Consider the following 22,077-nt stretch of genomic DNA (forward strand, 5'->3'; position numbering starts at 1 on the left):
TTAAGCCTTACCGTTCGTGTTGACACTTTTGGCCTTAATTAAAACAACCTTAAACGTGTCTGTTTTCTATTCCTCTTCTCTCATCTCCTCAAAACAATTAAGCTTGAATTTAGAAAAACTAATCTAGTTTCTAAATGTACTACTAATTTTCTTTAACTCTTCTATTGAATTTGTTCCTCTTCAAAAGCAGAAATATCACAATCTTATTCATCTTTCTGTGTTCACCAAGAACTGACACACAGCTGGATCAATGCAGATGAGGCTTCTCAGAGCATTATCATTTTGGAAAATGAATGAGAAAGATACATACATTTAAAATGTTGAAAAGAGGCTGAATACTAGAATCTAATTTAGATTCTTTGGAGAAATACAGCCTGGATAATACATAAAGGCTTTATTTAAACTAAAGTGTAGTTTAGGGAGTAGTTTAACATGTTGTAAGCAAAATAGGGAGTGGGGGAACCATTAACTCCAGGGTATTTTGTTATCTGATTAGCATCAGAATTCTCTTCCTAGGTAAGTGAAAACTTTTCTCGCTCTATTGCATTTATTCCCAAGACTCAACAGAGAGGGGTTCTAACAGTGGAAACTTAATTCAGGATTTCTGAAACTAGAGTAAATTCATACCAGTTTCTGTCCTGGTTTTTTCCTCTGCTTTCTACCTATAAGCTCTTGTTACAAAATGAAATTATGACTCTACAGCCTTTTTGATAAAAAAAAAAACTTCTTTAATAGAACTGTAACTTTTGTATCCTCAATCCCCTTCCATATTTATCACATGAAAGTAAATATCACATGGTTATAATGTATAAAAAAAAAAAAAATAGTAGGAGGAAAAGTTGGAAAGAAATGACTATGGACAGCTTTAAGCTAAATATGACACCTAATCCTGTATGTGGCTGTCCAAATGTTTTGATTATCTAGAACATTTCTTTATAGATTCTAACTATAAAAATCATTGACTGACAATGAGAATCATTTCTTATGTAGGTATTTTTCTTTAAAATATTTGTGGTAAAGGGTTTTGAGGCATTCTATCCTGAGAATAAATTGATAATTTAATACTGACACCATATCCCCCAAAGACCTAATGGCAGCTTTAACCAAAGGGTTCTGTATTGATCTATTTTCTGTTACTATAATGAAATGCCTGAGGCTAGAGAACTTTATTAGAAAAGAGGTTTATTTAGTCCACAGTTCTGTAGGTTGCGGGGCCTGGTGCCAGCAACAACTCAACTATGGTGAGGACCTCAATGATGACAGCACAACAATCGTGGGAACATGTACATAACAGAAGAGATCATATGGCCAGACAGGAAACCAAAGAGTCTGGGGAACAGCCAGGCTTGTTCTTTTATAATAACCTTTTTGAAAGAACTGACTCAAAGGGCCCATGAGAACTATACTCTAATCCCAGAGCAGCTCCCCCAGTGACCTAAGGACCTCCTACTACCCCTCAACTCTCAAAGATCTCACAACCCTCAATATCATCATGCTAAGATCAAAGTCCCTAACACATCAACTCTTGAGGACTACTTTCAAACCAAATCCAAACTACAGCAGACTCCAAAGGGCTATGGAAATGAAATAGGAGAGTTAAATATACTGACATGGAAAGATATCCAGGACTTATCGTGGAGTTGATAAAACAATATAAACAGCATGATCTCATTTGTGTAAAAGCAAAACAAAACACACCTAGGTAATTGTGAGGGAGCTGTTTTTATCTGCTTAGTAGGTGTCTATCCATGCCCAATCTCCTTTCTCACAATGTCTTCTTTCTGTGGAGAGTCCCTTGCTTTGGAGTGGACTGATCCCACCTCCCAGTCAGCCTAAGTATGTGACCCAGTCCTGGTTAGTCAGAGAAATCCTGTGACATTCAGCAAGACCTGTCTAGAATGGCTTGTTCTTTTGCTTGGGGTTGCGAAGCTGGTAACTGCTGGAGGCCAGACTGTTGCTGGAGGAAAAGGCCCAAACGGGAAGCCCAGCAGAAGCAAGCATGATCACAAACCAGAAATAGAGCCCTGAGGACACACTCTGACCCTGGAGCCAGCTGTTCTTAATTCCAAGATTCAACATATTACCCTTTTAGTGTATGTTGGGGACTAGGGGGAGTCTCAACTGCATTTAAATTGGATCTCTGTGATTCTCTATGGAAAATACAAGAAAGTTAGAGAGATGCCACACTGCTGGGGTTAGAGAAAGAGTAAAGTGTCCAAGAGCCAAGGACTGCAGGCAGCAGGTGTCCTGCCCTGGAGGGTTCCCTAAAAAGACACCGCCCTGCAGACCCATATAGACTTCCACCTACACAAGTGGAAGATAATATTGTGGTGGTGTTAACTGGCCACCAGAAATGATTTCTTACCACAGAAAGATGTGGAAAGCTCCTGGAGGATCCTACATGCTATCACTATGGAATGGAAATGGGAGTGGGAAGTGAAAGGGGGAAATTTTATAACTTTCAAACTTTAAGTATATATCAAATCATTAAGTTTGAAAAAAAAACTAATCTTAACCATATTTAAGGGTGGAAACATAACACAATCTAAGAATCCCAGATATTCTCACCCACCCAGGGAAGTCAGAATAGCAGGTGCTTACAAGTCTAACCGGGCAGCACTGGTGTGGCCTGTGAGGAATTCCAACCAGCATCAGAACTGTGCTGTTTAACACGAGAGGCTGGCCACTGCACCACTCACACCACACAGCTGGTTAGACCTGACCCTTCCACCTAGTCCAGTTCCACTGGCAGGATTTCCACTACCATGCAGGAGTCAGGACACAGCTTTCAGATATATTCTTGAAGTCGATTTTGGAGACAGGGCCGGGGAGGTTTGAAAGCCAGAACAGTAATTGCCCCAAGATTACAATTTAGCATAATTTTCTACAGAAAGCCAACAAATTGCTATGCTAATGAAGAATTGCCCTGCTCTGCAGTAAGCATGTACCAAAAGACAACTTATTTATGCCACTCTGTAGAACTAGCTGCTGTGCAGGAGATCCCCTGCTGAATTTTAAAAGGCTTTCATGCAGGGAAAGGAGGAAAGCATGAGAGTTGGCTGCTTTGGCCATTTCTCTCCAGTCATTTCCTTATCCAGTGCTTAAGACATAATGCCAGGCAGCAAGCTGGCCCAGCGCACCGGGCAACTACGGCTTTCTATGTTACGGGCTTTCATAATGCCCAAGGCAGAGGCCACAGGCTATGGATTCCTCAAGAAGCTTTTGAAAAAGAAAAACATCTGCTCCCCCAAATGCCACTACTAACAAGTCAGTCAGTGGTGCTTCTCACATTGAATGCACACCTTTTCTAAATGCACTTCATTTTACTTGGACAACAGAAGTAAGTCAAATTGAAAGGAAGAACGGTCCACTTGGCCACATACAGAACGGCTTTGATCTGTCTCAAGTGCTATCTAGATGCAAAGAGGAATAAGGCAAGAAAACAATGCAGCCCGAGCCTCCCCCTGCTGTTTAGCCTGGTCACGGTCACGTGTTCAGGGAGGGTGACGAGACAGTAGAAGATTTATATTTTGGTTTTCTACTTTTTTCTCCTTGCTTTCTACCTTCCTTTTCTTAATTTAAAAGCTGGTTGCAAGTTCAAAGCCACCCTGGGTAACTTAGTGAGACCCTGCCTCAGAATTAAAAATAATAGTAGAGTGGAGATGTAGCTCAGTGGCAGAGCACTTGCCTCACATGTGTGAAGTCCTGGGTTCAATCCCCAGTACTTCAGTCACTCCATTGAGGATATGGCTAGAAGAGAAAGAAAATACACCAAGGCCTAGGCTAACACGTAACATTTAAGGGATCTGAATAAAATATACTGCAGATGCATGTCATCCTTTGGACTTTTCCATCTGTCTACCAAGAACAAACTAAGTCATTTTTAGATCCCAACTAAAGACAGAAGGCTAATTCAATAATTAAGGTAAAACATTTATATTTTTATATAAAACATTTATATCAAATTTATATAAACATATTATTATATTAACATTTATATAAAACATTTATATTTTTATGTCTGAAAAAAAAATTCAGTTATAAAGTAGAATTTTTAGACTGTCTTCTGTCCTAGAAGCAAAAGTTTTAAACAGCATAAGGATAGTTAAGTAGTTAGAGTGTTAGATTTCACTTTCTGCAGGTAGTATATCTTAAAAAGACTTCAGTGGAGATTATTATTTCACTATAATCAGAAAAACCTAGAAACAGATTCTAGTCACAAATATATATATAACATAACATAATCTTGAAGGGGGTCCTAGGCATCACGCCTTGTGCCTGCTAGGCAAGTGCTATGCCACTGAGCCTCAGCCCATCTTTTAGAAGCAGATTCTTATAAAGCTTTTGAATATTTTTATTGCAGGCATCTCAGTTCTTTCTTTCAACTTTCTATTGTCTAGTTAGGGTCCATGTCCCACTCCCTACCAAAAATTTAAAATAAGTATTTTAATAACCATATTAAACTGATATTGCTTGACCATGTGACAAAAATAATAATTGGAGTAACACCTCAACATTTACAAAGCATTTGCCCAAATGCAACTCTGTCTTTACAACAGTGTTACCTATGTAAAGCAAGTATTATTTCCTTGCTTTCCCGAAGGAAAATGAGTAAAAGCATCATTTTCCTTATTTCCCTGAAACATGCCTCTGACACTCACCTGCCAACATCCAAGGGTCAGATGCCCTGCTGGGCAGCAGGTGACCAATCACTTACCAACACACAGGATGTTGAAACAGAATCCTTGAGAAGTAGACTTGTTGACCAGTTGGTCCGGGAGACTGTCAAATCCAACATGGCCAGAAAGGGACAAGTTTCGAAGCTCTTCATTCTGGAATTTCAAAGAAGAAACATTTGAGAGGCCATGAACTATACCACCAAACATAACATATTACAGACATTACCTCTTCCCTTCTCTCCTTGACATGTGTGGACAGAAAGAGACTGCCCAGTGTCTACACCCTCCTTGGCTTCTTCACAACAGAGGGCACTAACAACTCCAAAGCCATGCTCTTTCCACAATGTCACCAAATCTCCTTTCTAAAGCAGACTGTATCCCAGGGTGCTTCGTGTGTTATTGTTTTTATTAGGTGTACTGATCCTAAAAAACATAAGCTTCTAGAAGTGCTATTTCAGATATACATTAACTAACATTAAAAAAAAAAAAAAGACTCTAACCATTTTGATAGTGTCCATCACTCAAGGAAAACTTTCAATTTATTTTCAATGCATAGTTAAACAAACCAACACTCTTCCAGATATATAAAGGAGCTTTCAGAAGCTCACAGTGGAGGATATATACTCATTACAATTAAGGCAATGTTATAACCACCATAATGCAATATATTAAAAACTAAGTGCACAGACTGGTTCCATCTCCTCCATTTACTGTGCAAGCTTAGTGAGGGCTTCCCTGCTCTCTGCACAGTTGCTAGCACAGGCTTTGTACTCCCAAGAGCTTCTCAGAATGTACTGATGGACATTGGGGTAAAGTAGTTATCACACATTTAAAAAGTCGGTAACTTATACTGCTTTATGAGATAACGCTGACTGCTTCTACAACTTTATGTGTGTCTCATGAGTGTTATGGATAATGCAGGAAACCTTGCTTTCCTGGGGAACAGAACTCACCGATGGTCCTTCAATTGTAATACCATGATTATGTTTTACAATTCCAGAATCTGGATACTGAGAGTCTTCCCATTGAAAGCAAGATTCCTGGTAGTCTGGCTGTGTTACCAATGAAATTTACATTCAAAACACTGAAGTCCAGGTGAGGAAATGAGCCTCACTGATCCTTTAAAAAAAAAAAAGAAAGAAAGAAAGAAAAGAAAAGAAAAAAAGAAAGAAAAGGAAAAGGAAGCCAGGCATGGTAGCACAAGCCTGTAAACCTAGCAACTCAGGAGGCTGAGGCATGAGGAGGACTGCAGGTCTTAGGCCAGCCTCAGCAACTTAGCAAGACCCTGTCTCAAAATCAAAACTAAACAGGGCTGGAGATGTGGCTCTGAAGTAAAGTATCTCTGGGTTCAATTCCCAGTACCACAAAAGGGGAAAAAAAAAAAAGAAAAGTTTTGCATGGAATTACTTACTCGATGATTTTTAAAGACTGGTTTTCACGATCCTATTCTATATTATATTATTATGAGAGTGATTTCTTTTAATAATCAAAGACTGAGACTCCAATTTCAAATTCCTATGGTTACAAAATAGAGAGACAATAATGTGACTTCATAAATGTAGCAATTTAATGGGTTTTAATGGTTTTACTAACAACAATGTCTAAAATCCATACCAGCTCTAAAATTCTGATTCTGTGAACTAAAACTAAAACACAACACACTGTATGAATACATGCTGGCAGCTGCAGGTCTGAGGTCAATAGGACACGACAGATGTCTAGTCTATGAATAGTTTCCTTGAAACCTGCCAACAGCAGCGAATATCAGACTCAAGAGCAGCCACTTATGCTTTAACAGGATGGCATGGTCCACAGCTCACCAAACAGCTTCGGGAGCAGGCCCAGTGGGCAGCAGTCCTGGTAGCCGGACAAGCCTCCTACCAACAGTGGACTTCTTCCAACCCCAATTCTAGTACCTGCCCCTTCCTCTGAAGATACCTCAAAAGTTCAGACAGCAGGTATTTTTAGGGTGTTTACCACATCCGCCAAGACCTGGGGGAGGAGGATTTGAAATAAGTCCTGGGTTATATTTAAAACTGTTTCCATCACAGCTGCTGCTGCGCACCAGGCTGGGAGTCGCCATTGCAACAGCTTCACTCTCACCATGCAGACCTGAGCAGCTGGGGAATGAATGGCCTGCACATAGAAGAGGCGAGGAAGGACCCCATCCTGCATTCCGTCCACTCGCCATCACAATCATTCCTTTAATTTCTGGGGGGCTGGGGGGTTACTGCTGTGGATTCTAGCTTGTTGGGTTTCTGGAGACCAGATATCCACCCATGAGCCAATCCTAGGGCAGAATCAGAGTTAGTAATTATAGCTCTCATCCCAGAACCCAAAGCTCAGCATCTCATATTCTCACCGTTTTCCAAAACATGAGAAACCACCCACACACCCACAGAGTATTTTTATACCCATTGAAAACCACATACAAAATGAAGGGTTATAAAACATTTTGGTCTTGGAATTTTTGAAATTTAAAGTTTCGTCTTTAGAGTCTCTGTCTTCTTTGTGAAATAAAATACGTAAATTTTATAATGCTGTTTTTAAATTTCAAAATTTGAATCGAATTCTCTCTCCAGTATTAAAGGAGAGTCCCTGCCCTATCAGCATGTGGTGGTCAAAAAGGAAATAGAAGTTCCTCCTCTGGTGCATGAGCAATCTTAAAAACCGGAAAACACTGGAGGAAATGCAAGGAGTGGCTCAGAGCAATTTACCTGGTGACTCACACACAGCAGCTGAACTGAATTCCTACACCCAGCATTTGAGGGCACTTTCCTTAGCTGTCACTCACTATCGGAGGAATGCAGGATCTCATTTGAGTCTATAGTCCCAGTTTTAAGAAACTGTATATATTCCTACATTCCTAATACTATCACAGATCTATAATTGACTCCCCCAATTTTACCTCCAATACTGAACTCTTCACCCAGTTCTTGATTTTTATCATAGCAGGGCTGTTTTCTTGGGGTTTCCTATCTACACTGCAAGCTGATGTTCACAAAACTGAAATCATTTTCTTCTAAACCCAGCGGTCCCTATTTCTGTTAATACTACTGACTTATGCTGGAAACCACCTCCCCTACCACCAACAACTCCAAAGGCTTAGCAATGCTACATCCTCCCCTACTCAACTCCTACTAACTCCACACCTCCCTGTCTCCATTCCATCCCTCTCTAATTCTTCTTCCCTCTATATCTTGTGGCCAAAGGCATCTCAGAACTCACAGGCTGCCAATCCAAACTCCTTGGCTTGCCATCTCAGGTCCCCCAGGGGCTGAAGCCACTTCACCCAGGGAGCACCTGGTGCTGCGGTTAGACTGAATTATTCTCTGTGCCTGGGACAACAAACCCAGGGATCTGCCCCTCAGAGAACAGGGACTCACACTATTTCGTCTTATCAGGAAGGACCTCACACCCAATATTAACACATACAAACCTTCCAGATTCTACTGAAATTCTACCTGCCAAATCAGTCCTATTATGAAATCTCAGGAGAAGTTTCAGTGAACACTTTCCTTGCCAATAAAAGGAAAATCCTGATTGAAATAAGGGTGGCTCAAGCTATTAGACATTCTGTGATCATCATCATAACGGCTAACATTTATTGACCATCAGAATGTTCCAGAAAAGCCCCAAACACAAATGAACTGATGAAAATAGAGGAACACTAGTTATCTGCCCAAGGTCACACAGCTAGTAAAGCTGAGGAGCTAAAAATTAAATGCAGGAAGTCAACATCAGGCCAGAATCCTTGCACTTGGTCACAGCTATCTCGTGGTTATCTAAGTTTCCAAGTAGCCCTAGACCTCACAGTGCCTTCTGCTGCTGTAAAAACCCAGTGTTAAGATAGGAGGAAAAAAAAAAAAAAGTCTCTAAAACCTTAATTCTTTGGCAACCAGAGAGGGTGGAAATTGAGAATTAGAATTGGCAAAGTAGCTCCAGGTCTAGTTTCATTGGTCCTGGCAATGCTGAGACCCAGACTTTGATTTTTGCAGCTATGGCACGTGAAGCCTATAATATAAGGCTTAGGTTTAACCGTTTTTAAAATAAAAGTGCCAATATGAAGCCACTAAGTAAGTAACTATAAGACCTTAATTGATTTAGCCCTTCATTAGCTAATCTGTCTAGTGAGGATTTGTTATTAGATGATTTCTATAGCCCACTACATCTTGAAAAGGGGTATGAGTAAGAATGATGCAAAACAAAATAGCTGGTCTTTAACTGGATTCTCTTTTTAGACCATCTCCTCTTGGATATAATTATTTATTAATCCATTTAAAAATAGTACCCAAAGCACTAAGGGAGCTAAAATGTGTTATTTTTGTTTTTCACTAATAACACTCTTCTTGACTCCAAAAAGTTTTACAATGTAGCAGTAGAGACAGAACATACTAAATGTACTACTACTACTACTAGGAATAAAAAGTGGCAGATACCATGACCTCAACTCTACGCAGCCAGGGAGAAATAGCAGCTTCTGGCTACAGAAATGCTGGGGACAGTTCTTAGGAAGGCTAAGCTCCCCCATTCTACCAGTGAAACAAGAATGTGGCTTGCAGAAGCCTTCTACATAAATGCTATCTCTGCCTAAAGGGTCACTTTACTAGGAATGTATACTCTGAAGTTTATAATTGAGAAGTTTTTCAAGATGCCCAGCTGACTTAATTATTGAGACAATTATAAAACAAATTATATAAGAATGTGTACCAACACCTACTTTCTGAGTACTGCTATAAAATATGTTCCACAGCTCCTAATCTTGGTTAACCAGAGCAGGACAGCAAAAAGCCTGGAGTCTGATGGATCTGAATCCCAGTTTTGCTTTTTCTCTTTGTTCTGCCACCAGTAAAAATGGAGCACTTGGTAGGGTTGCATTTAATAGGTCTTGAAGAAACTTGTGTTTCCCTTCCCTAAATTTCATGAAAGAGACAACTATAATTTTAAAATCTGAAATGAATTAGAAGTGCTATTACGGCTGCAAAACATTCCAGGAGAAGCTTCTGATCAGCAAAGTGCTTGGAGTAAATAAGAAATTAAAATCCAAAGGGATTAACACACTGACAAAAGAAATCAAGAGACAGAGGATTCTAGCATGAAGAAAATCCACCTTCAAATAGGAGACTCTTAAAAAGCTGGAGGCAAAAATAAGAAATACATTCCTGTTTGCAAAATCAAAGGTTGAACAGCACCAACATCTTCTAAGGCTGGAAACCATTCTGGATTCCCCATCTTCACTTTTGTTTCTATTTTAATCCAGCCTAGACTTTTGAGATTAACAAACTGGATGTGCCCAGATGGATTCCGTTCACCCTACTCAAACTGGTATCCTTTGACTTTAATTTTAAAACTTCAGTGCTTCGGGGTTGGATGTGGTTGGGAGCTTACAGCCTTTGATCCTTATCAGCAGGCGGAAGCAAGAGAGCAAGTTACTAAGGTGACATTTTAACTGTTTAATTAAAACAAATTAAAATTATGTTTTCATTTGAAAGCAAGGCAATTTTTTCTTTAAAATCTGAAATTACAAAGCAAGGTAATTTTTAGCTTTAAAATCAGAAATTACAATTTAAGTTTAGAAAGACTTCCCCATTTTTAAATTTAAATTATATAAATTTTGAATTTAAGAGACAACTTCTTTTATGCATTTAGTTAAGAGAGTCAGAGATTTTTGTTTATAAGAAGTGGTGATTAGGGTTGGGGCTGTAGCTCAGTGGTAAAGCGCTTGCCTGGCATGTGTGAGGCACATGGTTCGATCCTCAACACCACATAAAAGTAGATAGATATTGTGTGTCCATCTACAACTAAAAATTATTTTTAAAAAAAAGAAGCAATGATTACATTTTTCTCAAAGCATTGGTTTATAGATGATAAATTATTATATTGATCTAAAACACTTAATCCCAGGGTTTATGTTTCCTCATCTGTAAAGTGAGGAGATTTCATCAAATAACCCTCTAAACAAAGCCTCTGAATCTAATGCCAGTTCTAAGGTTTCTTGAACTTGGAAACCAGAGATGCATAAATCCAAATCTGTCATTTTGCCTAAGAAAGCCAACACACAGTGAAAACTTCCTGGTACTATATTTCTTCTCACCAGATCAAGAGGGCTCAATTTTTAAATGATCCATGAAAGAGACTTTCTATCAATTATCCCAGGAAAACTCTAAGCCTAATTGAAATTTGCGAGCATGTTTCCATGTTTTTCCACCTAAACTTTCCATTTCTGCGTATTTTACTAAAATAATTATGAATTTTTTTAAGTTACATTGTTTACGACTATTCTGCTCAAAAGCAAGTTTTCAGATATATATGCAGTTTTTTTTTTTGGTGTTGGGGCTTGAACCCAGCGCCTTGGGCATGTGAGGCAAGCACTACCAACTGAGCTATATCCCCAGCCCTATATACAGTCTTTCACATAATTTTTGAAAAGCTGATTGATATCCTCAAAACAAAACCTAAGAAATAACTCTTAGGTGTAAGTCACCTGTTTTCAAGAAGAAAAGTAAAGCTTTATTCATGATTTCATTCATTCGACAAGTATCTTCTGCGTACCTACAATAGATACTATGCAAGACTAAGGACAAGGTGAAGATGAAGAAGTCCTAACTCATGGAAGTTGGTGGGGCACCTAGATGTTAATCAAATAATCAAAAATTAAATATAATAATACTAATTTATGCAAAGTACAGGAAGCAATGCAACCTTGTAATCATGTGAGACTTAGAGCTCAAGTGAATTCATGAGTCTATAGCATGTAAGAACATGTATTAATCCAAGCACTATTGGATATTAATTCAGATAACTGTTTACTAATTTATTAGTTAACTGTAGGTAGCATCTATGTACAATTGATGTGTAGGTTTTTTGTATTCAGATGAAAAGAGTCCTTCTGAGCAGTACTGCCTGATGGGCAGAGGTAAAAATAATGAAGACTCAAGTCCTAAGGGGTTGGATTTAAATAAAGCTGAGATGGAACCATGGGGCAGCAGAAAGAAATAGGAGAAGGGAAAAGCATACTCCCTCTGCTCTGTCTTGTCTCCATAAAAATGATGGCCACATGGGGAAGAGAAAAGGTGCACATTCCTTCCTCACCCTGGAAGTGTCTTATTTATTTATTTATTTATTTATTTATTTGATGTCCTGTTTTAGTAGTATAGGTGTCACCTGGCCACAGAGGAGCAAAGAGAAGAACAAGGGGATTCTCATAATAAGACCTTTGACTAACCACAAGTCCAGTAACTGAACAAATGCTGGCCTCACAAACTGAGAAATAAGTTTTATCCAAGGGCCCTGAAAGATCATTTTGGTAAATGTCTTTTTATGTGACTATAATCTATAGAATATTGAATTAGTCTCATATTTTCTTTTAAAGAAAAGAAGGTTAGAGGAAGGATGAGAAACGCCCTTAGTTCCCATGCAAAATGGAAAATGCTGGAATGCAAAGTATCGACCCAAACCACAGCTATGAAGCTTACTCTGGGATATTTTCAAGGCTAGGCATAGCTAGAGTAACTTTCATAATATAAAACGTCTGAAGCATCTCATTACCAATGAGGGTTACATTCTTTAAGGATGATTCGGATAACATTTGCTACTCTGCTTGTCATCTATACCATGAAATCCTAAGGCTAGAGCCAAGAAAAACCCCAAGGAAATTGTCTTAAACAAATGGCAGAACAAAGAGAGCCAGGGAGAAGAGCAGAACCATTAGCAGGGAAACCATATGTTAATAAGGAAAAAGCAACTTCTCAGTATAGCCCATCTGGAAGCTGAGACTGGGACAAGGGACAGTCTGGAGTCAGCCCCCAGGTCATAAAGTCAGGTAGATGAGCTCAGAATGCCAACCCTCAGAGCCACCCTGGAAAACAGCACTGAATCACAAGAAAAGAACTTGATGAATACCGAGTAAATGCCCCAATTCCAAGTGTTATCTCTTAAGTAACTTTCTCCAAAAAGCTTCCAGTGAAGAACAAAATTTGCTTTTCCTGATCCTGGCAAAAAAAAATTGCAGTATAGAGGTTTTCTTAGATGATGGTAGAATTTACTGTAGGGAAATTTTACTTTCTCATTAGGTTTCTATAAATTTGCATTGTTGCAAAAGAAAAAAAAATCCCTTCCACTTTTATAATAGAAGATAAATAAAGGATTTTAAATTCAGGAATGATAATAAAAATATACTTAACATCTATTTTAAGGTGGTAAGCCTACAATTTTTATTGCATCCCCTAGGTGGGTGATAGGATAAAAATGTGAGCACTTCATTTTTCTAAAAGCAGAACCAAAGACTCAGCAGAAAAGCAGAACAGTCCAGTGGAAGGTAAGCTTGACAAATGATGTCCTCACAAGAGCACCTCATCCATCCTTTAGCTGTGTGACATACAGTAAGTCACTAAACTTAGCCATGGTTTTGTCAACTTTCAAATAACTACCTTAGAGTGCTGTAGCAAGAATTAATATAATTCTCTATCCTCGGCCTGTTTTACCCAATTGTCTTGGGTTACCTCCTCCTTACCAATCATAGGCTAACAGCTCCCGCTTCATGTGGGCTCCCTACCTGTTCACCCACAGTTCAGGCATCTCTAAGCTAACTTTCTCAATTCCAATATGTCCTTCCTCCCATTTTCTCATGCCAAGTGGCAACATGTACTTCAAGGTATCAGAGACACTCCTGGAATAACAATTCCTAATACACCACTGATTAAATCTGCAGAAAGTTAGAAGTTCCACCCTCTTGTAGAAGAAATCATCTTAGACCTGTCCCTATGCTATGATTTGGACAGATTTCAAGTTGTTGATACCAAGGTAACTCTTCTCTGCACCCAGATGTTAATACCAGCATTCACTGCCCACCAAGCACACTGTGTTTGGCTAAACTTTTCCTACCCTGCTCTCTTGTTGACATAACTGCTATCTCTACACCCTAAAAACCAGTGACTTGGGCCTTCCCTTTCCCTAACCTTATCCACAATGAACTTCACCAATGTCTGTTTAATGTGGTGGACATATTCTCCAACTTTCTTGTTTTCAGATGATACAGGTACAGTGGCTCTCCTTGTGCCCAGGGGAAGGAGGACAGAACCTCAGGGTATGGCCCACTCCCTCCACTACACAGGGGAGAGAATTAAAGTTAGTTGCTGATGGAGAAGCTGAATTGGAAAGGTCTAAAAATACCACGCTGCCTCATTCCTTCACCTGTGCCCAGTCCTCTGTCTTCTCTACATCCATTCAACCTTCAGATTAAACGACAACTGTCCACATTTTCTCTGAGATCTGGCTGGTCTGTCTGGGACTAGAGTTTTACCTTCCTTCCATCAGAAATTAGATTTCTCACATACCAATTAGGAAAAATACTGTTGAAAAATTAGACCCCCCAAATGGGTATATGTAGTAAACACAGTCCCAGCTGCTGCTTACAACTCTGGATGGGGGACAGGATCATTAAATAGTCCATGGGCAAATAACTGCTGAGTGTGACACCCAAACAAAATAATCCCAACCAGCACACAGTGAGAGCATTTTTTTTTTCCTTACAGACAGAATATTTTTCAAAAAGTCTGTTTAAACTCAAGAGATTCAACTTAACTGGATGCCAAGAATTAACAACAACAAAAAGTCATTTTCTTAAAGTTTCCAAAGACTACAGTCTTTCTGTTGGAGCCCAAGTGACTAATGCCTGTAAGAGTCTCACAAATCTACAAAGTGCTGACCAGCAGAAAGTCTCATGTTCGGGAATGACAAGGTCCACGTGTGCATTCCAGGGACGCTTACAAATTTTACAGTATTCAGAGGAAGACAGAGTGGGAGGGAAACAATGTGACAAATAGTCAAGAAGTATTTATAAAGGCATGGTATGATTAGAGACAGATGTTGCAGCGGTTCTCACCTCCCCTCAGAGATGAAGAGAAGCCTGTGTATGCAGCCACCTAGGAAAGCTAATGAGCAAATCAAATCATGGGGGTCACTAATCATTTCAAAACCTCCAGCTCTCCAGGTTATTTTCCAAATCACCTGACTCCATTTAAGACACATTGCATTTCTTGTAGAGCAGAAAATCACCTAGTTGTCTCATGGTTCTTCCTTTGCATCATTTTTGTCCTTTCTGCCCTGCCTTTACCATAGACTATATCTTTCAGGCAAGCATTTCCAAAACGGGGATGAGAAGATCAAAGAAAATTAAGAGGCTCAAGTCAGCTGGAAGATTCTTCCTCAACTTTTAGTGTACTCCACATTCACATATCCTTTCCTCGGTGTTTCCTGTTTGAGAAACACCGTGGCTTACTTCATATATTTCTATTCAACCAAATGTATTAATCAGCAAATAATGATCTGTGGATGGGACATTTCCTTCCCTGTGCTGCCATTTCTATCACTGGATATAAATTGGCTACTTCCTGTTTGAAAGATACCATTTATTTCTGTTCCTTTCTGGAAAGGTGGGGATTCTCAGTTATACAAATGGTCACATAATGGTAGCCTCTAAGAGAGAAGAAAAAATAACCCCAACCAGCACTAAGGCAGTCATGAACAAAGCACCAGGTCTGTGTCCCTCAGTCACAACCTGGCCACTTTCTTCCCCTAAGGGATATTTGGTTCCTAAGCCAGACCAACCTAGCACAGCAAAGCATTTCTATACCCTAAACTTGAGACAACACCTGAACAAATTAACATCTGGCCTTGTTCTATAAATATTACTAAACAATATGGCCCAAATTCTCAAGCCTTTCTAAGAGTTTCACTGTGTCTTAATCTTAGCCCTGGATGAAACACTATCAGAGTAAAATAGAGGTCATTTGCATAAATTTGGAATGTGTATTAGTTTTGCATTGCCGTGATAATAAATTATCACAAACCTAATGCCTTGAAACAGCACTCATTGTTAGCTCTCAGTTTCACAGGTCACAAGGCTGAATATGGCAGGTCTGGATTCTTGGGACACCAAAAGGCTACAAAACAATGGCTGCCAGAGGCTCCGGAGGAAAGTCCACAGGCAAGTTCATTCAGGTTGCTGGCATATTCAATTCCTTGCAGCTGCAGGACGAAGGGCCTCCTCTGCATGTAGCTGAGGCAGTGCTCAGCTCCACAAAGTTACTAGCTCGTAACCTTAGGTCCACTCCATATTCAAGAACAGCACTGGAAAGTCTCCATGTATTCCTTTCCCATTTGGGATCTCCTTTCCCAGGAAGAGCCCTGTCCCTTTTAAGGAACCACCTGATTAGGTCCAAGTCCACCAGGATAATCTCCATTTTTAAAAGTGAACAATGATATGACCGGCTCCTAGGAGTGGCTATCCCATGATATCCACAAGCTCTGGTGTATACAGATTATATACACCACAGACAGTTGGGCCAGGGCCATCTTAGGATTCTGCTTAGAGAGTGTGCATGATTATAATCTTCCAATTTCTTTAGGATAGGCTCTAATAGTGAATATTAGCATTTCCCCATCTCAAAACAGAACACAACTAAGTTTCCTGTGGGGAAAAAAGACAGAAATTAGTAACAGCACACCGTAAACTAGATTTCTCTCAAGTTCCCAGGGCGTCTTTTACACTGAACTTGATAAGGGCAGATAACCACTGACTGGCCAGAGTCTCTCTGTCTTTAGAGGAAGTTTTCCAATAATGAAAGTAAACTGCGAACAGCTAGGTGCCTAGTATGTGACAAGAATTCTAGGAAATGTAAAGATTCTTAGGAACTTGAGTTTTATTAGGAAGATACGTAACTGAGACAAACTCTAAAGTGTTTCACAATGAAATACAGTACCAAAGTTATGGGGTTGGACAATGGATGTCAATGCCAGCCAGGACAAAGAAGAATGCTTCCTTAGCAGAGGGCAGATTTGGTCTGGGTCTGGGTGAGCTGAAATAAATTTGGATAGTTTGCAGAAAAGGAATGGAGATGACAGGAAAGGAAGAAGTGGAACTTGTCAAAGAAGGCAGCAGGAAAAGAAAGCGCTCCAAAGGGCAGGAAATCAGTGAACTAAAAAACTGAGGATATATCAGATTTTAAAACTGGTTCATATTTCTGTTTACTGGAAATATTTCTTAAAGTAAACCATTAAAAAGACACATACGAGCAATAATATGTAAATATTTATATGCCCAGGATCTGACACTGTGTTGAAGCTTTGAGTGGGGGAGAGATGTAGAAACAGTCACTGAACAGCCACATCATGAAAGATTTTTCTATCTACTATCACCCAGCGCAGTTATGAATATATCTTCCCACCAGACCCAGATCTTGAATACAGAACTTGCCTTCTAGCCAAGGTTTTAACTCAGATTACTAGGAGGGCAACCATCCAAATGGTAAGCTGCTTGATGCAAACTTCCATCAGAGCATTAAAAAAAAAATGCAGAGAATCTAAGAGATTAACTCCATTAGTTATGGCTACAAGTCCTGCTATTCTAAACAAGCTAAAGCTTTCTTCTTTATTCCTTACTCTGTTCTTCTTCTCAAAAAAATTAGGTCCAATTAACCCCAACAAAATAAATACTCCCACTACCAGAGGAGACAACTTTCTGCCTTACTGAGGTTAACTGCACATCATAGAAGCATCTATCTAGCTGCAGAGAAAGTTGGCTGAGGGGTTTTCTCATCCATATTGGTGTTCCTTGGAAAGCAGACCCAGGAGGTTATGTTACAGTTTTTCTCTTCACTCAAAGTGTCCTATTGATGGATGATTTTAGCTGCTGGCTCTTTTGCCTTGATCAGCTAATGCAAAACAAACCTCTTTTCACATGCTGCCTGCTCCCAAGAATGTTCCCACAGTCCTTTCCACCCCCTCTATTGTCCACTAAGAATGCCTCTTAAAAAGGCATTTTCATTATCATTATTATCAGGTTGATATGTCTGAATAATCAAATAGGGCCCATGCAGAATACTGGGAAAACTCTACTGCATAGGAAAATCTGTTATAAAATTCCACTGGCTCTTAAAAAAAGACAAAAATAAAGAACTGGGAATAGAGCTCAGTAGTAAAGTGTACCTGGGTCCAATCCCTAGTATCAAAAACTAAATTAAAAAATTTAAATCCCATCAGCTCTTAAAAAACTTATGCTCAAATATGTGCAACAGCAGAGATTCCATTGTAATGCACACTGTCCAACAGAGAACTAAGTATTTGGTTCAGCAGACCAGACACCTCAAAGAGATGGAATCCTGCTCCACCTCAATGCCCTCGATTAATAGACTAAGAGTTATGGGATATGGGGATACATTTCTGACAGTCTCTTATAGCACGAATACAAGGAACCATTAACCTAAAATCCAAACCTGAAAGATTACAGGTTGGCAAGAAGAAGAGCCTTGCTGTGATTCATATATTCTGTAGGAAGGAGAAACTGAGAAAGTTAAATGAGACCTAGGGCGAATGAAAGACCAGATTAGCAAAAGTCTTAGGCACCGATCCAAGTTGCTGCCATTAAATTCTTCCAAAGCAGAATGGTTCATTAGAATAATTAGTATTCAAGTAGTGAAAATGAAAGCAGGCAATGGAAATAAGTGAAAATTATACCGGCAAAAATAAGAATTACTCCAGCCATCTGAGTTTGAGAATAATCCAAGCCTCAAATCCCAGCCCGCAGAGAGAGGGTCAAACCATGTATCTTACTGTAATCATGGCTACACAGAGTTAAACCCCTTCTGCCACAATTGCCCCAAATGTACACACTTGGGTTAGTTATTACCAGGAGTGGGTTCAGTGCAATGTGGCAGCTCTGACCACCAGTGCAGGAAAACCAGGCTTCACTGCCATCTCTCAGATTCCTTCCCACCCCAACTTCCTACCCACTCCTCAGCCAGATGTTCCTCACTCAGAGAGGGTGTGACAGCCATGATTCACATGCACCTAAGGATCACTGTAAAACCAGATGTATTTGGACAGAGAAACCGATGAAGCTTCTGTCCCCAAGGAGAGTAGAGTACTAGTAAATGCACCTCGTATTCTGCCTCCTATTCTGGCTATCTAGGTGGAAAAGTAGTCGGCAATCTTTAAAAAGTGATAGTTCAAAGTTGCCTAATGAACCTGTATCATGAACATTGAAATACTCAAGAAGGAAAAGGAAGAAATGGGTTCTACTGCTTTTTTAACTAGGAAACTAAAAAGAAGGGGATCTAATATTTCCCTTCGTCAACCAACAAAAAGACAACACTGGACATTTATATAAAAAACAACAACGTTATGCATAGGCTAACAAAATGAACAAGGTACTCCAAGGCTGCCACGCTTGGCCTGCCCTTCCAGCGCCCCAATATATCCCTCCTTCCACCACAGTCATCAGGAAGGTTACTGGGTGCCTGGCCCTTTAAAAAAACTTCCCATTTAATCCTCATAACACTGGGAAGTAGGTATTATTGTCCCCATTTTACAGATGAGGAAACTAAAGCTCAGTTTAATGGCAGAACCTGTATTCAGTTTTGCCAAATTCCAAGGCCATCACCACTCATGCCTTAAACTAGACTACCAAATCTTTTCAAAGCATACTCACATTTGCACAGAGAATGCCTCCACTCTCACCCCAACTGTAAAATCCTTCACATCCTCAAAATTGCTAGCAAAAATGCCACCCTCTTCAATGAGCCGTCCCTGATTCCCTGAATCAGACACCACTGTTCTATTTTACAAATGTCCGCTGCATTTGGGTCATTCATCACATCTTGCATGTGGTAGTACACTTGGTTTATTTTACTTGTCAGGCTCCCAGAAGAATGTAAAGCATGAGGACAGAAACTCTTACTCATCTTACTTTTTATTTCTTCCATAGCTTTATTGAGGTAAAATTGAAGTACAATAAAATGCACATATTTGAAGTATGCAATCAGATCAACAGACATGTTTTGATATATATGTAACCAATATATACTCAATATAAAAAGCTTTCCCATTCCTTTTTTTAAATTTGAAATCACACAGAATGTGTTTTCTGCATGATTTATTATATTAGAAATCAATCACGTTAAGATATATAGAACTCCACCCCCACAACTCAATTACTTCAAAACTAAATGGCACACTTATAAATATCTCATGGGTCAGAGAAGAAAGCATGAGAAAAAATAAAGTGCTTTGAAATAAGTGATAATAAAAGCTTAAGATATCAGAATCTGGGATGAAACAGTGCTCAGATGTATAATTAAAGTACTTGTATCAGAAAGAAGCTAGATTAACAATCAAATTATTTTCAAATTGGGTAGGTGGAAGGAAAAAAATAAGAGTAAGAGCAGAAGTATATGAAGTAGAAAAGAAATAGTAAAATTGATAAAAATAAAACAATTAATATCAATGGAAATGGAGCTATCAAAACAACCCTACAGATACTAAAAATATATTAAGGTATTATTACAGTTATATGCCAACATATGTGATAGCCCACATAACATAGTCTACATTAGAGAAGGATTGTGTGCTGCTGAGAAGAAAGTGTATTCAGTCACTGATGTATGAAATATTCTATATATGTCTGTTGTCTGAATTATCAATTGTATTTTTTAGTTCTACAGCTTCTTTATTTAGTTTTTGTTTGGAGGATCTACCCAGTGGTGACAGAGGCATGTTAAAGTTACCCAGTATTATTGTGTTGTGGTCTACTTGATTCTTGAAATTGAGAAGGGTTTGTTTGATGTATGTAGATGCTCCATTGTTTGGGGCATAAATATTTATGACTGTTATGTCTTATTGATGTGAGTTCCCTTAAGCAGTATGAAATGGCCTTCTTTATCCCTTCTGATTAACTTTGGCTCGAAGTCCACTTTGTCTGATATGAGGATAGAAACCCCTGCTTGTTTACGAGTTCCATGTGAATGATATGTTTTTTGCCCATCCTTTTACCTTCAGACTGGACATCTTTGCCTATGAGGTGAGTCTCTTAAGACAGCATATTGTTGAGTCTTGTTTTTTAATCCAGTCTTCCAGGCTATGTCTTTTGATTGATGTTGCTCATCTTACTTTTAAGTTCACTTATGACAATGTCACATGTAGCCAGGGCTGCACATTTAGGATGGATCAATGCAGAGACTAAGTTGCCAACATGTCTATGACCTGCCTTCCCCAAGCAAAAACAAACGTCATCAAGCAACAGCACAGTGACAGAGAACTCACAGAAACATTCAGTGTGGCCGAAAGGCCTAGGATATGTTTAATGAGGGGGAAATTTAAGAGGGCCTTAGAAAATGGATAACATAGAGAAAGAGAGCAATGTGCCAGTCACATGCTTAGGTATGGACCTTCCCCAACACTTGGACCAACCAGCCTGTGGGGAAGACATGGGGGAGAGGCCACATGCTGTAGGGTGCTTGTTTTCAGGAAAATTATTATTCTGCTAAAGTTAACATTTATAAAGCTCTTATTTTATACACATGATAGGTACCATCCCTGTACTTTACATGGATCTCATTTATTTCTCACAATCACCTCTGAGATATGAACCATTATCATTCTTATCCTAAAGTTGAGGAAATTGAAGCTCAAAGAAATTAAGCTCCTCAGAGCCACAGCAAATAGTACTGGGCCAAGATTCAAAGCCAAGCAGGCTGTTGTCAAAGTTCTTAGCACTCCATTAATGAGGCCTGGGAGCCTAGAAAAGCTACTTCTGGTCAATCTTTCATTACTCAATTAATACAAATGTGTTGATCACTGTGGGATAGCCACAGCCACACACCCAAGCATATTATAGTATCTGCTGAGATCAGAAATAGGACACACTCTGTCATGGTACACAGGCCCTGGACCACCATGTGGGAGGTTTTAGGAAAGTGAAGTAGAAACTGAGGGGACAGGAAGCAAGTAGGTTCACCTGAGACGAGACTTCCATCAAACTGCTGGAATGGATTTCTTAAAACTTCTCACATAAAAGGAGCAGAACAAGTCTAACCTAAAGGATACAGATGAAGGCTGAACAGCCCATAGCAATCACTCTTCCTCTCTCTCTCATCTACCAGCAAACACAATCAAGTATCCTTTCTTTTCTCTAGCAAAGGTGTAAGATCCAGTGGCAGAGCAGGGCACAGTGGCATATGCCTGTAATCCCAGTGACTCGGGAGGCTGAGGCAGAAGTTCAAAGCCAGCCTCTGCAACCTAGTGAGACCCTGTCTCAAAATAAAAAGGGTTGTGGATGTGGCACAGTGGTTAAGCACCCTGGGTTCAATCCCTAGTACCAAAACTAAGAAGGACCAGTTGCAAAGAAAAGCCAACCAATTCAGATGCAGCAAAGAGACTAGAAGACAGACAAGATGCATCCTGCAGTCCCGACTCATTAAAACCAAGAGCCTAACATACAGAAAATTCCCATCACCACCTCCTTAGTTTCTTACAGACCACCGAGGAGCAAACATACATATGATTTTATTGCCAAAATCCCTCTTGGTAATAAGGGCTGGAGAAGAGGAAGTATTTTCCATAC

The 22,077-nt window shown here is 39.5% G+C and overlaps 1 protein-coding gene across 14 annotated transcripts in view; it reads right to left on the minus strand.

Annotated features, from left to right (window-relative positions):
* Septin11 (septin 11) overlaps positions 1–22,077 on the minus strand; it is a 138,016-nt gene that overhangs the window by 85,264 nt on the left and 30,675 nt on the right. For all 14 annotated transcript variants that reach the window (XM_048784811.1, XM_048784799.1, XM_048784806.1 and 11 more), the window contains exon 2: positions 4,718–4,832. In XM_048784811.1, coding sequence (XP_048640768.1) covers positions 4,718–4,832 — 115 coding nt within the window. The remainder of the gene's footprint in view (positions 1–4,717; positions 4,833–22,077) is intronic.

This window comes from Marmota marmota, unplaced genomic scaffold (genome assembly GCF_001458135.2).
Source record: "Marmota marmota marmota unplaced genomic scaffold, marMar, whole genome shotgun sequence".
NCBI lineage: Eukaryota > Metazoa > Chordata > Mammalia > Rodentia > Sciuridae > Marmota > Marmota marmota.